Raw genomic sequence first — 15,881 nt, 5'->3', positions numbered from 1 at the left:
GCCTTCTATGTTATTGAGGGGTCGCCCTGGTGGCCTGGTGGATAGAGCCCCAGCCCGGAGAGCTGTAGATCATCGGTTCGATTCCTGGCGTCATTCATACAGATGGTGGTTGATGTCTGGCGCTCGGCTTTAAGGGGTAAACAAGGACAGGTTGGCTTGGAGTAAGTATACAGTGCATGCGAGAGGTGTCCATGATGTTTCAGCCTGCCAGAATTAAACTAGTGCAAGGAGACAGACACATTGAAGAGCCCACTTCATCCCGAGCTGTAAAATCATTAATCAACACATTCCACCTCGAGCTCTAGGATCTTAATAGAGCACATTCCACCTCGAGCTCTAGGATCTTAATAGAGCACATTCCACCCCGAGCTCTAGGATCTTAATAGAGCACATTCCACCTCGAGCTCTAGGATCTTAATAGAACACATTCCACCTCGAGGTCTAGGATCTTAATAGAGCACATTCCACCTCGAGCTCTAGGATCTTAATAGAGCACATTCCACCTCGAGCTCTAGGATCTTAATAGAACACATTCCACCTCGAGCTCTAGGATCTTAATATAGCACATTCCACCTCGAGCTCTAGGATCTTAATAGAGCACATGTCACCTCGAGCTCTAGGATCCCAATAGAGCACATTCCACCTCGAGCTCTAGGATCTTAATAGAGCACATGTCACCTCGAGCTCTAGGATCCCAATAGAGCACATGTCACCTCGAGCTCTAGGATCCCAATAGAGCACATGTCACCTCGAGCTCTAGGATCTTAATAGAGCACATGTCACCTCGAGCTCTAGGATCTTAATAGAGCACATGTCACCTCGAGCTCTAGGATCTTAATAGAGCACATGTCACCTCGAGCTCTAGGATCCCAATAGAGCACATTCCACCTCGAGCTCTAGGATCTTAATAGAGCACATTCCACCTCGAGCTCTAGGATCTTAATAGAGCACATGTCACCTCGAGCTCTAGGATCTTAATAGAGCACATGTCACCTCGAGCTCTAGGATCCCAATAGAGCACATGTCACCTCGAGCTCTAGGATCCCAATAGAGCACATTCCACCTCGAGCTCTCGGATCTTAATAGAGCACATGTCACCTCGAGCTCTAGGATCTTAATAGAGCACATGTCACCTCGAGCTCTAGGATCCCAATAGAGCACATTCCACCTCGAGCTCTAGGATCTTAATAGAGCACATTCCACCTCGAGCTCTAGGATCTTAACAGAGCACATTCCACCTCGAGCTCTAGGATCTTAATAGAGCACATTCCACCTCGAGCTCTAGGATCTTAATAGAGCACATTCCACCTCGAGCTCTAGGATCTTAATAGAGCACATTCCACCTCAAGCTCTAAGATCAAAATAGTGCACATTCCACCTCGAGCTCTAGGATCTTAATAGAGCACATTCCACCTCAAGCTCTAAGATCAAAATAGTGCACATTCCATCTCGCTCTAAGATAATAAATGAACTAGTTTCACCCCGAGCTCTAAGATAAAAGAACACATTCTAATCCGAGCACTTATATTGTCTTGGGGGTTGGGGGGTGGGTGGGGGGTTATATTCCACTTCGATCATAAAAGGGCACATTAGATCGTCATCTCTTTGATCACAAAGGGCACCTTTCACCTCGAGCTCCGACATCTTGAAAGAGCACATTTGGATCACAAAGATCAGGAAACTAGCAGCTGTTGTTCACGCCAACACCATGTTTGGGCATGCAGCCTTTGCCTGACCCTGGGCAATAATGCGGAACAATCTAGCAGTTCATTTCTGATGTGACCCGTGATCTTCAGTAACCCATGCTTGCCATAACGGGCGACTAACGGGATAGGGTGGTCAGGCTCGCTGACTTGGTTGACACATGTCATCCGTATCCCAACTGTGTAGATCGATGCTCATGATGTCGATCACTGGATTGTCTGGTCCAGATTCGGTTATTTACAAACCGCCGCCATACAGCTGGAATATTGCTGAGTGCGGTGTTAAACAACAAACCAACATCCCTTTCCCAATAATCATTTGACTTTTTTGTGGTGCTGTCAAATAATGTCCAGAACAGACCCCAAGGACCCTGCAGATTCCCAATCACTGTTGCACCATACAACGTCATACATGCATGTATTATTGACATGTAACGCGGTACTCGCGGTAATGTAGCGTGGCTGCATGATTTTAAAAAACAGAAACAATTTCTCATGCAGTCAAGTACATGGTACAGTCAATTTGTTATTATCGATGAAAACATTAAAAACACAAAGAGCTGTTTTGTGCACGAACATGAAACACCACTCAACGTAATTGTAAACTCTCTTGAAGTTGCCCTAATTTATTCATACACAATATCAATTATATATAGTATTGCCTTATTGTCCCGAATACAATAAGTCAGTTTTTTATTGTGTGTACCTATGTAACCGAAAAGCATTCGGTTAACGCTGTTCTCATCCTTGTCTCAAACACTGTACACTGTATTGCATTATTCCACAATAACATTACATTGGTGGAAAAGTCAAAGGGTACATAGACTTGTACAGAATTATGGTCGCTTGATGTTTTAATCCATTTCATTAAGCAGTGGAACTTGTCATTTCATTCTTTGGACAATCGAGTACAATGTCTAAGAGTTTTACACATGGTAAAATCTCAAACTGCAAATTACTTAATGACCTTACTTCTGGTCAAAGTCAACTTCAGCCATACCACCACCACCATCTGAGACTGACCACCATACACATGGCGTCAAGGGGACGGCCTGAAAGGTTTGTTTGTTTGTTTGTTTATTTGTTTGTTTGCTTGTTTGTCTAACGCCACCGTCGGCAATATGACAGTACATGACCGCGGTCTGTAATTAATCGAGTCTGATCCATTGATCAACCGCATGAACATCGATGCTCGGAATTGGGATACGACGACATGTGTCAACCAAGTCAACGAGTCTGACCATCTGAAAGGAGAGTTTTCAAATATGAATGATTATCAGCATTCGACAGCATGTAGTTGTTGTCAGGTTTTGTTTGTCACACGTGTAACACCCATCACTAACAAAAAGGCTTCCAAAATTTCGAGCGTTGGATACAACTTTTGGTATCTCACAAGTGTTCAACCGACTTGACACTTTGATGTGTGCGTACTTGCGTGCGTCTCGCTGACAAGGTTCAGGCATGTTAGTGTGTCCCGATTTCTTTGACCAATGCTGATCATGTCAGTCACAGGAGCGTCTGGTCCAAAATCGGTCGGGTATTTACAGACCGTTTTCACATGGCTGGAATTGGGTTAACAACAATCAGATAAAGATATAAAAATATTATTAATGAAGAGGACTTAAGAGTACTGATGTAAATAAGTTTATAACGCAAATACGAGATACACGTGTAAATAACTGAAGACTTGTTTAACCACGTTTCTACATATGAAACAAACACATCCACTTCTTTTAGAAGATTATTAATTTTGGCTTGGATTCGTAATATTTTTTCAGAGTGGATGATCCGGTTTCTCACTGAGCTGACCTGGAACTAAACAACCAGCATTAGTTGGGACTGTTCCAAGACACAACAATACCCGTGCAATAATTTTGAACGTGGTGATAAAACTCATATTACCTTATCTAGCAGCCAAATGGGAATCTGGGTCAGTGAGTGAGTGAGTTTAGGTTTACGCCGCACTCAGCAATATTCCAGGTGTATGGTCTGTAAGGTCAGTAAGAATCTGGGTCAGAATAGTTCTACAGATCACTATTCCCTGTCAGAATAGTTCTACAGATCACTATTCCCTGTCAGAATAGTTCTACAGATCACTATTCCCTGTCAGAATAGTTCTACAGATCACTATTCCCTGTCAGAATAGTTCTACAGATCACTATTCCCTGTCAGAATAGTTCTACAGATCACTATTCCCTGTCAGAATAGTTCTACAGATCACTATTCCCTGTCAGAATAGTTCTACAGATCACTATTCCCTGTCAGAATAGTTCTACAGATCACTATTCCCTGTCAGAATAGTTCTACAGATCACTATTCCCTGTCAGAATAGTTCTACAGATCACTATTCCCTGTCAGAATAGTTCTACAGATCACTATTCCCTGTCAGAATAGTTCTACAGATCACTATTCCCTGTCAGAATCGTTCTACAGATCACCATTCCCTGTCAGAATAGTTCTACAGATCACCATTCCCTGTCAGAATAGTTCTACAGATCACCATTCCCTGTCAGAATAGTTCTACAGATCACCATTCCCTGTCAGAATAGTTCTACAGATCACCATTCCCTGTCAGAATAGTTCTACAGATCACCATTCCCTGTCAGAATAGTTCTACAGATCACTATTCCCTGTCAGAATAGTTCTACAGATCACTATTCCCTGTCAGAATAGTTCTACAGATCACTATTCCCTGTCAGAATAGTTCTACAGATCACTATTCCCTGTCAGAATAGTTCTACAGATCACTATTCCCTGTCAGAATAGTTCTACAGATCACCATTCCCTGTCAGAATAGTTCTACAGATCACCATTCCCTGTCAGAATAGTTCTACAGATCACCATTCCCTGTCAGAATAGTTCTACAGATCACCATTCCCTGTCAGAATAGTTCTACAGATCACCATTCCCTGTCAGAATAGTTCTACAGATCACCATTCCCTGTCAGAATAGTTCTACAGATCACCATTCCCTGTCAGAATAGTTCTACAGATCACCATTCCCTGTCAGAATAGTTCTACAGATCACTATTCCCTGTCAGAATAGTTCTACAGATCACTATTCCCTGTCAGAATAGTTCTACAGATCACTATTCCCTGTCAGAATAGTTCTACAGATCACTATTCCCTGTCAGAATAGTTCTACAGATCACTATTCCCTGTCAGAATAGTTCTACAGATCACCATTCCCTGTCAGAATAGTTCTACAGATCACTATTCCCTGTCAGAATAGTTCTACAGATCACTATTCCCTGTCGTAAAGAGAAGCGGGTAAAATCGGCTTGCTTACTTGGTCGATACCCAGACCATGAACCCTAAATATAAGTGTTCATGTCCAGGCGGCTTTGGTTGGTGCTCATAATGTCATTCACTGGTTTATCTGATCCGGGTATTCAATGGCTGTTCTGACATATGATAACAACATTTACTCTGCCAAGCAGTGACTAGCCTAGTTTACAGAACCAGGGCCTTTATATGTAATCAATGACACAACACTGTGAAAATCTCGTGTCGACCTACTGTAAACATGTAATTCCCTGGTGGAACGCAACATTGCTGTTTCAGACAAAGCTTGACAAATATAAAATCGAACCTGGAATTCAGTCAACAAAATACACAAACTGAGGAAAATAAAAATTTCCTTTTGTGTACAGGAAGCTAACAACTGTTTGGGGAATGGAACAAACGTTATTGCAATGCTTATTTACATCACAGATTCCCTGTAGTTGCCATGTCGAAAAGCACCCAAAGAACGACTATGGAAACTGGAACAAAGCTTGTTATTGATGTATTGATTTCTCCATATTTTCAAAGACAAAGTAGCTTACACACAGGCGTATTTGTCTGCCATCAGCAGCTTAGGGTACGCTTGTGAGGGCAAAGGAGGATCACGGGTAATTACGCATCAAGGTGGGAGGTGTGAACATTGTCAGAAAGAGGTGGAAGCACCAGAGACTGGGAGATGGTCACAGAAGGGACGCTCGATGTCGGGATGTGGAGCTGGGTGTGTGGACTGCTTTGATAGATCGCTATCGTATTTCGGGTGAGCGAGTCCTTTTTAGTCGTGAGGTGCGCAGATTTCTCGGGACCATTACATCGCCTTGGGTTTTCGTGTAAGTCTGTGAAAAAGTCCCTGGGACCATTACCCAGAGCGATCTTAGCACTTCGACAACCGTAAATCTGTGTTAAGGGTTGGACTTGCGATCGTCTCAGTGCTAAGATTGAATCGTAGAAAGGGATCAGGTTGCATGCAAAACTATTTACTGTCTGTGTTTAACTCATCTTAGCACTGCCGTAAATCTGCGTTAAGGGTTGGACTTGTGATCGTCTTGGTGCTAGGATCGCTTTGGGTATTTGGTGTAAGTTCCCTTGGACCATTACAGGGAGTCGTATCAGCGTTTCGACTGTCCTAAGTCGGAGTTGCGGTCGTCTTAGTGCTAAGATTGAATCGTAGAAAGGGATCCTACTGCATGTAAACTATTTTCTGTCTTTGTTTGAGTCAGAGATACAACCCCTGTGCCAGGTGAATCTGTTTCAATGTTACAGGATGAAGTATATATACTCTGACAAGGGTACATTTGATCTTCGTTACATTTTTAGCCAAATTGTGTGGATGGTGGGGATGATCACTGATTTTCAATGATCCATTCATTATTGTAAGCTTTTTAACCCTTTACACCAAATATAATCAGTTTCTGAGTATTCTTTTGACAATCGATTCAAACTGTACATCAGATGGTAGGATGCATACATTGACACCTCTTTATTGGTGTAAAATGTGACAAAGGTGTAAAACATGACAAAGGTGTAAAATGTGACAATGGTGTAAAACGTGACAAAGGTGTAAAATGTGACAAAGGTGTAAAACATGACAAAGGTGTAAAATGCGACAAAGGTGTAAAACGTGACAAAGGTGTAAAATGTGACAAAGGTGTAAAACATGACAAAGGTGTAAAATGTGACAATGGTGTAAAACGTGACAAAGGTGTAAAATGTGACAAAGGTGTAAAACATGACAAAGGTGTAAAATGCGACAAAGGTGTAAAATGTGACAAGGTTGTAAAACGTGACAGATGTAAAATGTGACAAGGGTGTAAAACGTGACAAAGGTGTAAAATGTGACAAAGGTGTAAAATGTGACAAAGGTGTAAAACATGACAAAGGTGTAAAATGCGACAAGGTTGTAAAACGTGACAGATGTAAAATGTGACAAGGGTGTAAAATGTGACAATGGTGTAAAACGTGACAAAGGTGTAAAATGTGACAAAGGTGTAAAACATGACAAAGGTGTAAAATGCGACAAAGGTGTAAAACGTGACAAAGGTGTAAAATGTGACAAAGGTGTAAAACATGACAAAGGTGTAAAATGTGACAAAGGTGTAAAATGTGACAAGGGTGTAAAACATGACAAAGGTGTAAAATGCGACAATGGTGTAAAATGTGACAAGGTTGTAAAACGTGACAGATGTAAAATGTGACAAGGGTGTAAAACGTGACAAAGGTGTAAAATGCGACAAGGTTGTAAAACGTGACAAGGTTGTAAAACGTGACAAAGGTGTAAAATGTGACAAAGGTGTAAAATGTGACAAGGTTGTAAAACGTGACAGATGTAAAATGTCACAAGGGTGTAAAACGTGACAAAGGTGTAAAATGTGACAAAGGTGTAAAATGCGACAAGGTTGTAAAACGTGACAAGGGTGTAAAACGTGACAAAGGTGTAAAATGTGACAAAGGTGTAAAATGTGACAAGGGTGTAGAACGCGAAACGAAACTTAAGTCCAGTCAAAAACGGTTGTGTCGAACGTTCCGTTGAGTCGAAGTAAAATATTTGTTCATGAAAGTATTCAGTATCGATATATGTCGGGGTTGACACGATTACCCAGAGCCTGATAATCTTTTCGACCACTATTCCCCAACTACACTAAACATGGCTTTTGTGCCCTTAAACTTAACCACCTGAATACCAACCGAAAGCGCAAAACTAACGCTCTTGGACAGAAGTAAACGTATGTGTGTTGCAATGGGATTTCCTCCTCCACCACAGTGACACGTATGACCACCCAACACCCAACCCAGTATTGGGGGCGGTGGGGAAGCCTAGTGGTTAAAGCGATCGCTCGTCACGCCGAAGACCCGGGTTTGATTCCCCACATGGGTACAATGTGTGAAGCCCATTTCTGGTATCTCCCGCCGTGATATTGCTGGAAAATTGCTAAAAGCGGCGTAAAAACTAAACTCACTCACTCAATCTGGTATTGGAGCAGTGGGGTAGTTTAGTGGGTAGAGCCTTCACTCGTCACGCCGAACGCCCGGGTTCGTGTCCTGACATGGGTACAGCGTGAAGCGCATTTCTGGTGTCCTCCGCTGTGATATTACCGAATATTGCTAAAAGCGGCGTAAATCCATACTCATTCACTTACTCACTGTTTGGAATAAAACAGCACTGTCTCCGTTCCCACACCCTCCACCTGGCGTCCTTGTTTTGAGATACATGTTTGTTTGGATTTGGATATTTTACATTAGCAACGAAATATCCATCGAATTTGTTTAGATGAAAATCGATTTTCTTTTAGCGCTCTCGTGTTGACTACCCGTTTAACGTTTAACAACAAATTGTGCATTAGGGTTTGTTGCCGAGGAACAGCACAAAGGATCGATGTATATCTGGTGTTTGTTAAGAGTTTTAACAGCAAGCTTTTGACAGTGGGCGTTTTCGGAAGATAAACATGCTGTTTTTTCGATGTAGAACCACGAGCTGATTGTTGCCTTAACAAATTGCAAAACGTCATGTAGGCGAATATAATTCAGTTTTCACAACAACGTTTTATCTGAATACACAGAACACTACGGTTATACCGAACTCAAAGGGAACACTAATTGTGGTTCGTAATAACAGAAGTTCAATACAAACATCTCGAATGAAATACATGTATTCCAGTTAATTATATCAGTCTGTTTACTGCACTTGCACGAGCGATTATTTGCAGACCCTTTCACCATCGGGAAAATTGTTCGAGCAAGGTAGACTTGCAAACAAGAGGGGAAGATATCGTATCAAGTTTAATATTAGCAAGCGTCCTTGATAATTAAAACCTTCGGGTGTATTGATTAACATTGTTACTTCAAAAGTAATCAGTTCCTTTCAACAACACTATTTTAAACTGCCTGGTGAATAAACGCACACATCCATGATTGATGGTAAGCCAAATATTGAACAAACGGGAGATGGGGTATCAGATTGCGTCTTGGAAGTTAGCAGTTTTCTGCAGCGAGTGCTTTACCCTTGTTACGTGTAGATAACGTTTGTAATTTGGGTGTCTAATCCAATTTTCTATGTATGTATTTTGCCTGTCCATTTCCGTAACCTCGAAACAATTTAGAGGCAAATGTGCATCAGTCCGCTATGACGTCAACGCGGGCATGTTGTACCGTCACAATTTTATTGCGATGATGGAATTCGCTTTACTGATATAGGTTTGTGTTTTTGGCGACGACACACAGAGACAGTCTACAACCTCTGAGGCGAAGACATGGGTGACAGCATCATCACCGTCAACGTGGGTGGCCGCAGGTTCGAGATAGGAAAGGATGTCCTATCCAGATTCCCTGAGTCTACTCTAGGACGTCTGACGTCATACACAAAGAAGGAAGTGTTCTTCCAGAGACCCACGCCTGTGTTCAAGTCCGTCCTTGGGTACCATCAGACCGGGCACCTGCATCTACCAGCTTCTGTTTGTCTCGGTGCTGTACAGGTAAGTGGCTTGTGTACGCCTGTGTTCAAACCTATCCTTGGGTACCATTAAACCGGGCACCTGTATCTTCCCGTTTCTATATGTCTCGGGACTGTGTAGGTTAGTGGGTTGTGTACGTCTGAGGTAAGTCCGTCTTTGGTACCATCGTATCATCTACCTGCATCTGGGCGGTGGGGTAGCCTAGTGGTTAAAGCGTTCGCTTGTCACGCCGAAGACCCGGGTTCGATTCCCCACATGGGCACAATGTGTGAAGCCCATTTCTGGTGTCCACCGCCATGAAATAGCTGGAATATGGTTAAAAGCGGCGTAAAACTGAACTCACTCACTCTACCTGCATCTACCAGCTTCCGTATGTCTCGGGACTGTACAGGTAAGAGAGGTTCCGTACGTCTGAGTTCATGTCTATCGCCGGGTACCATCATACATTGACCTTCATCAACAGCTTGTATGTGTCTCCGGGCTCTACAGGTAAACGAAGGAGTATGAACGTTCAATCCCACCGTTTCATTCGACTCCTGGATCTACAGTCTACTTGTACCATACAGGACGATTAAACAAAATGACAGGGAGATTGATCTTATTGTATATGCAAACATTGCATCAGCTTCTGAAATGTCACCAAGGCAAGTCGTTGTATCGACAGGAGGAGCTGGAGTTCTGGGGCTTCACTGTTGACGACGTCGAGCCGTGTTGTCGACGTGCGCTCACAGGCTTCCACAGACAGCAACATGACGTGTACGAGTTTGAGAAAGAGACAGCACCGGTGTCAACGGAGTCAAAGAAACAGTCTACGTCAGCCTTCTCGAGGGGAAGACGTCGTCTGTGGAGGGTAATGGATCAGCCGTTTTCATCAACAATTGCAAAGGTTGGTCGCTGTTTTCCTTTAAAAGGAGTGAGTTAATATATGTTGACGCCGCACTCAGAGATATTTCAGCTGTATGGTGGCGGTCTGTAAATAATCGAGTCTGAACCAGACAATACAGTGATCAACACCATGAGCATCGATCGACGCAATTTGGATACGATGACATGTGTCAACCAAGTCAGCGAGCCTGACCATCCGATCCCGTTCGTCGCCTCTTACGACAAGCATGGGTTACTGAAGATCAATTCTGACCCGGATCTTCACGGGTCCTTCAAAAGGAGGTACTTAAAGAATAAGAACAGCTACTGATTCAACATTTTTTACTTCAGCTTTCATTCTCCTAATGAAATGAATGAATGATGAAGGGTTTGAATGGGATGAATGAATGATTGATTGAAATACATTAATGAATGACATGAATCGTAGAATGTGGTGCAATGAATGAAGTATTGAGATGAAATGTTTCTTTACGAATACAAGTAATGTCACTGAATGAAAACGATGGATGGACATGAATGAATAGAATGAAAAGAGTGAAGATGCAAAGCAGATACCATTGCTTGTCGTAACAGGCGACCCGTGAAGATCAGGGTTAGAATTGGTCTTCAGCAACCCATGCTTGTCGTAAGAGGTGACTAACAGAATCAAGGTGTCAGGTTGACACATGTCATCGTATCCCAATTTCGTAGATCGATGCCCATGTCTGGCCCAGACTCTATTATTTACAGACCGCTGGAATATTGCTGGGTGTGGCCGTAAACAACAAACCAAACCAACAGTAACGGGCGACTTAACCAATCGTGTGATCAGGCTTGATGTACGGCATCGTAGCCCCCAACTGGTAATCGATCGATGCTCACAGTGACTTAAGTTTCTACTTCAGAGTCAATTATTTTAAATCACCATTATAAAGGTGCATTATTGCTGGGGTGTGTCGGTAGGCCAAAAATAACCAAAACATTCCAACAGTAGCCTTATTATTAAAGTAATCCTTCCACTGCATGCAGACAGACAGACAGACAGACAGGTTTATTTCATAAATGTGGCCATGAGGCCAATAGGACAAAATGACAACTTAGATTATTTTTTTACAGAGCGCATGGACATGATTTTGTTTACAAAAATTGCTAGACGGAGTATTATGTTATGGTTCTTAGTATTTAGAAGATGTACAAATTTTTGTTTATTTGGGTTCAAAATATAGATACTTGGTATGTAGTGAGTTCTTACCGCTGCATATAAAGGACATTTCATTAACACATGATACTCATCCTCTGGTACATTTTTACAATTATCGCACATAGCTACACTAATGTCATTGTCTTTAGATCTTCTATAGGAAACTATTTTTAAATTGGTGGAGCCGCATCTGAATTTTGTTAAGACTGCGCAGATGTAACGAAGAGAGTGCGATCAAATACAATTCCGGAACAATATCAGATTTAAAGGCAGAATACATATGCAGTGATTTTGAGTTTCTTATATCTTGTGTCCATTCTTGATAGTACATGTCTATACAACGTTGTTTGAAAAGATTCAAAAACAATTCCCAGTTTCCAACATTTTGATATATCCATACATAAGCAAAGCCATGTTGAAATAATATTGATCGTACTGCCGAAGCCCAGTTAACATCTCCATTGTCGTCAAAACGTTTCAACATATCATACGAACGACGTGGGTAACGTGTGTCTGGTTGTCGAAGCAGACGTATCCAGAACGAAACAACTCGTGTCATATAATTTACATGTAAAGGGTATCTCCCACATTCGGCTAAAACTGCCATGTATTGTATATGTAGGTGTGAGGGCTATGTGACCTTAATTCTAAATAAACTTGTCACTTGTCACAATACCAACATTATTTTACGATTATTCCAAATCGATATGCTTGCTGAGGAATACACGAACATGCGTCTGAAAACAGTGTTTATTTTCTAACTACTAACTGTTCTTTCATCTTATTGGTTGAATTGCCACTTGGACTTGTTATAACATTACTCGGCTAAAAATAGATTGGTAAACCCATAACACAAACTCCTCATCCCACGTGTCTCTTGCAACTGTACAAGGCAGGCATCGCTGCGTTCCAGTGACGATACTGATTCAGAGTTGCTTCCCTTTGCACAAAATGTAATCTTTAATCAATCTGAAAATCATGGCCATCTCAGTTTTGTGTTATATAATAAAATATTTATTGACTTCAGTTTCGGTTCTTCAAATGATTTATCGACTTGGACAAGTGATATTCACCTCGTTATAGCTCTCATTGTTTTTCTCCCACCATGACATCGTCTCGTTCAATGGATAAAGTCCAAATGCACTAGTATGACCCTACATATAAATTTATGATAATGACAAGACTTGTTTTTTATTGGCAACAGATATACTTCGTGATCTCCTGCTTTGTGATCGTCGCGGCCACTCTACTTACTGTCCTGGGAACAGAACCTTACTTCAAAGGAACTCTGCAGAACGAGCACTGGAAGGAGTACTTTGGACAAGAGTATTTCGACAAGCATTACGACAAGATCAGGCTTGCGGACAAAGGGTCTGACCCTGTGGTGATGAAAGAAATCACTGAGAGACACAACAAGACAGCTGGAGAAATCCTTGGTAATTTCAGTCTCCCCACAAACGTCCATGTAAAGAACGAGAACATGGAACTAGTGAGTTACATCTGCACCGGCTTCTTCACACTGGAGCTTCTGTTGAGGCTCTGCTGCTGCCCAAGTTTATTCCGTTTCTTCAGGTCTTTACTGAACATCATCGACGTGTTGGCAGTTGTATCAGCTCTTGTTAAGATCATCGTTGAGCAGCTGTCAGCCGTTGAGAAATTCGAGCATTCTTACCTGGACATTCTTGAAGGCATGTTGGTCCTTCGGGTTTTGAGGCTGTTCCATTTGACGAAGCACATCACGGGTGCTCGGGTTCTGGTGTACGCTTTCAAATCTTCATTTAGGGAGGTTGGTTTTATGGCTCTTTTAGTTCTCATTACCTCCATCGTGTTTGGAACAGTGGAGTACTATGTCGATTCTGATCGTATGCAGAGTATACCGGAAGCGTGCTGGTGGGCAGTGATCACCATGACGACGGTTGGTTACGGGGACGTAACTCCGTCTAATGCTGTTTCTAAGAGCGTTGGAGTGATATGTGCCTGCATGGGCATCTTGGTACTGGCAATAACTATGCCATTGTTTGTCAACAACTTTATAACATTTTATTCCATCGCCAAAGAAACATCGGACAAAGCAAAGGCCAAGACCAGTAGCAGCGAACCACGTACCGCGCTTTCAACAGTTCATCCTGTTGTATTACATCGAAACCAGAAGGAGAACAATCATGAAGATGTCCCAAACAAGAACTGAACTATAACGGATTGTTTGTCGTTCAACATCGCTCTCAGCATATTCCAGGACAAGGATGGTGATCTGTTAATATGTCAGACAGTGATTTGTATAATGTACAGTGTGCCACGCTGACAAGCCATCAACCAATTCACGAAGTCAGAAAACATATCAAATCTATAATCCACTGATTGACATCATGAACGTCGGTCAACGTATTGGGACATGGTGGTAATCTTTATGGCGGTGGTCTGTTTTTAATCGAGTCATCACCAGGCAAACAAGTGGTTTATTTTAAGAACAACGAGCCAAGCCTTCGGGGCACGTTGACATGTCATCAGCTAATTCACGGAGTCAGAAAACATATCAAATCTATAATCTGGTGATTGACATAATGAGCATCGGTCAATGCATTGGTGATAGATGGCATACAATCGTGCAATCAACCAAGCCATTGAGTCTGATCACCAGAACCATATAGTCGCCAGTTTGGACGAGCACAGACTGGTGAGGACCTGAATTCTTACCCAGAAGCTCCACGAACATCATGAACCATTACGCTCTCCTCTATAACCAGCACTGGCAACACCTTACCCGAAATCCCCACATGTACACCGTCCTTTATACAAGAACTAAGCAGTACTAAATACAAATATTGGGACAATCATGTACGCACGTGTTGATGCTGGATAAAATGACTTAAACAAGAAATAGTTATTCCATGATGCTTTATTTGCTCGGATACTATATCCCATTTCAGTCAAATACGATTTTTGTTAGTTTTTAAAAAAGATTATTCTAGCTGCGTATACATACTTGTTACAGTATTCTGTTTAGTAATACTGGATAATTACAGTATTGAACTCACTTTATAACATATTGCTGCGAACACTGTGGGTTGTCCTTATAATAATAATCTTTATTTGCACTGAGAAGGCCACAGGCCTATAGTACATAAAGTTATGTTACATTTGAGAGGAATTTAGATCGGGTAATCATAGCATAGTAAATACACATTGAAATATTTTGTAGAAGAACTGGATTTTTACTACTTAACAGTGAGGAGAATTTTATCACATTTGGATAGACATAGTAATATCTTTTAATATATTTTGTTCGCAACCGGTCATAAAATGAACATATTAGGAGAAAATGTAATTCATCATCTATTTCGTTAAAATTACAAAGTGTACATATTCGATTTTCTCTTTTTACATTCATATATCTGCCTCTTTCAATCAACAAGTCATGAGAAGAGCATCTGAATCGTGCCAGTGCTATTCTAAACTTTTTAACATTAACACAGGATAGATATGACTCAAGGACTATGGCATTTCTAAACAATGAATAATACATGCATTTTTTTGATAAGGATATCATTTCACACCATGTTTGAATATACATATCTTTTAGTCTTGTCGTTAAGGATTGTATGAATAGCGTAGGTGATTCGACATATTGTGTAGTCCATGTCATTCCAAAACCAATAGAATATAAAAGGTTTTTTACATTGGTTGCCCAGGTTTTTTTTCCACCTTTATCATATAACAACATCATATTATGACACTTCTTGGGTAAGCGATTTGAAGGTATAATCAACAGTTTTAGCCAGTACTTAATAACTTTAATGCTTGTAAGAATTTTTTTGAATCAGATATACCGTTTTCTATTACTATCTGTTTCTCTTTATAATAATTAAAGCGTTTTTCCTTACAAATTGAGTTATATTTATTTCTTTTAGCGCAATATTGATCGTATGATTCTTTATCTTTCGATTTCCTAAACTTATTCAGAGATCTACATCGGTCTGATTTTAATCTTTCACATTCAGAGTCAAACCATTTATTAGTTGTTGTTGTGGGAGGGCTAACTGTTTTCTTCATGCAAGAGGCGGCCAGACAGAGTGCCTCGGTCATATAGCTTATACTATCATCAATATTAAGGAAAGCACAGTCAATCGATTTATCTAGTAATTCTTGTACGTTATCTGACAAAATATTTTCTCTAAACTGTTCTAATTTATCGTTATCCCAAATGAACTTTAACGACTTATTCCTACATTTGGTAGAAGTGTTGGATTGCTCAAGTTGTACTGTCTTTAGTTTTAATGTAATGGGAAGATGATCAGATTCAGTTCTCGTTTGTATGCTAAAAACTAGAATATAGTCAAATATTGTTGATGAAGAAATTATATAGTCAATAACACTGGTGCCAGTT

At 41.1% G+C, this 15,881-nt stretch overlaps 1 protein-coding gene across 2 annotated transcripts; it reads left to right on the top strand.

Moving 5' to 3' along the window:
* Nucleotides 1–5,542: 5,542 nt before the first annotated feature.
* LOC124287196 (potassium voltage-gated channel subfamily V member 1-like) lies at nt 5,543–13,829 on the top strand. Of its 2 annotated transcripts, none has more exons than XM_046723685.1 (4): nt 5,543–5,744; nt 9,203–9,453; nt 10,097–10,318; nt 12,702–13,829. In XM_046723685.1, the coding sequence occupies exons 2-4, from the start codon at nt 9,232–9,234 to the stop codon at nt 13,683–13,685; spliced, it is 1,428 nt and encodes a 475-aa protein (XP_046579641.1). In that variant the 5' UTR covers nt 5,543–5,744; nt 9,203–9,231; the 3' UTR covers nt 13,686–13,829. The 2 variants fall into 2 exon arrangements, with proteins under 2 accessions (XP_046579641.1, XP_046579640.1); XM_046723684.1 differs by having other exon boundaries at nt 9,176–9,453.
* The last annotated feature ends 2,052 nt before the right edge of the window (nt 13,830–15,881 follow it).

Source organism: Haliotis rubra, unplaced genomic scaffold (assembly GCF_003918875.1).
Source record: "Haliotis rubra isolate DU_JTF1 unplaced genomic scaffold, ASM391887v1 Scf4, whole genome shotgun sequence".
Classification (NCBI taxonomy): Eukaryota; Metazoa; Mollusca; class Gastropoda; order Lepetellida; family Haliotidae; genus Haliotis; species Haliotis rubra.
This window is presented reverse-complemented; position numbering and strand designations above follow the sequence as displayed.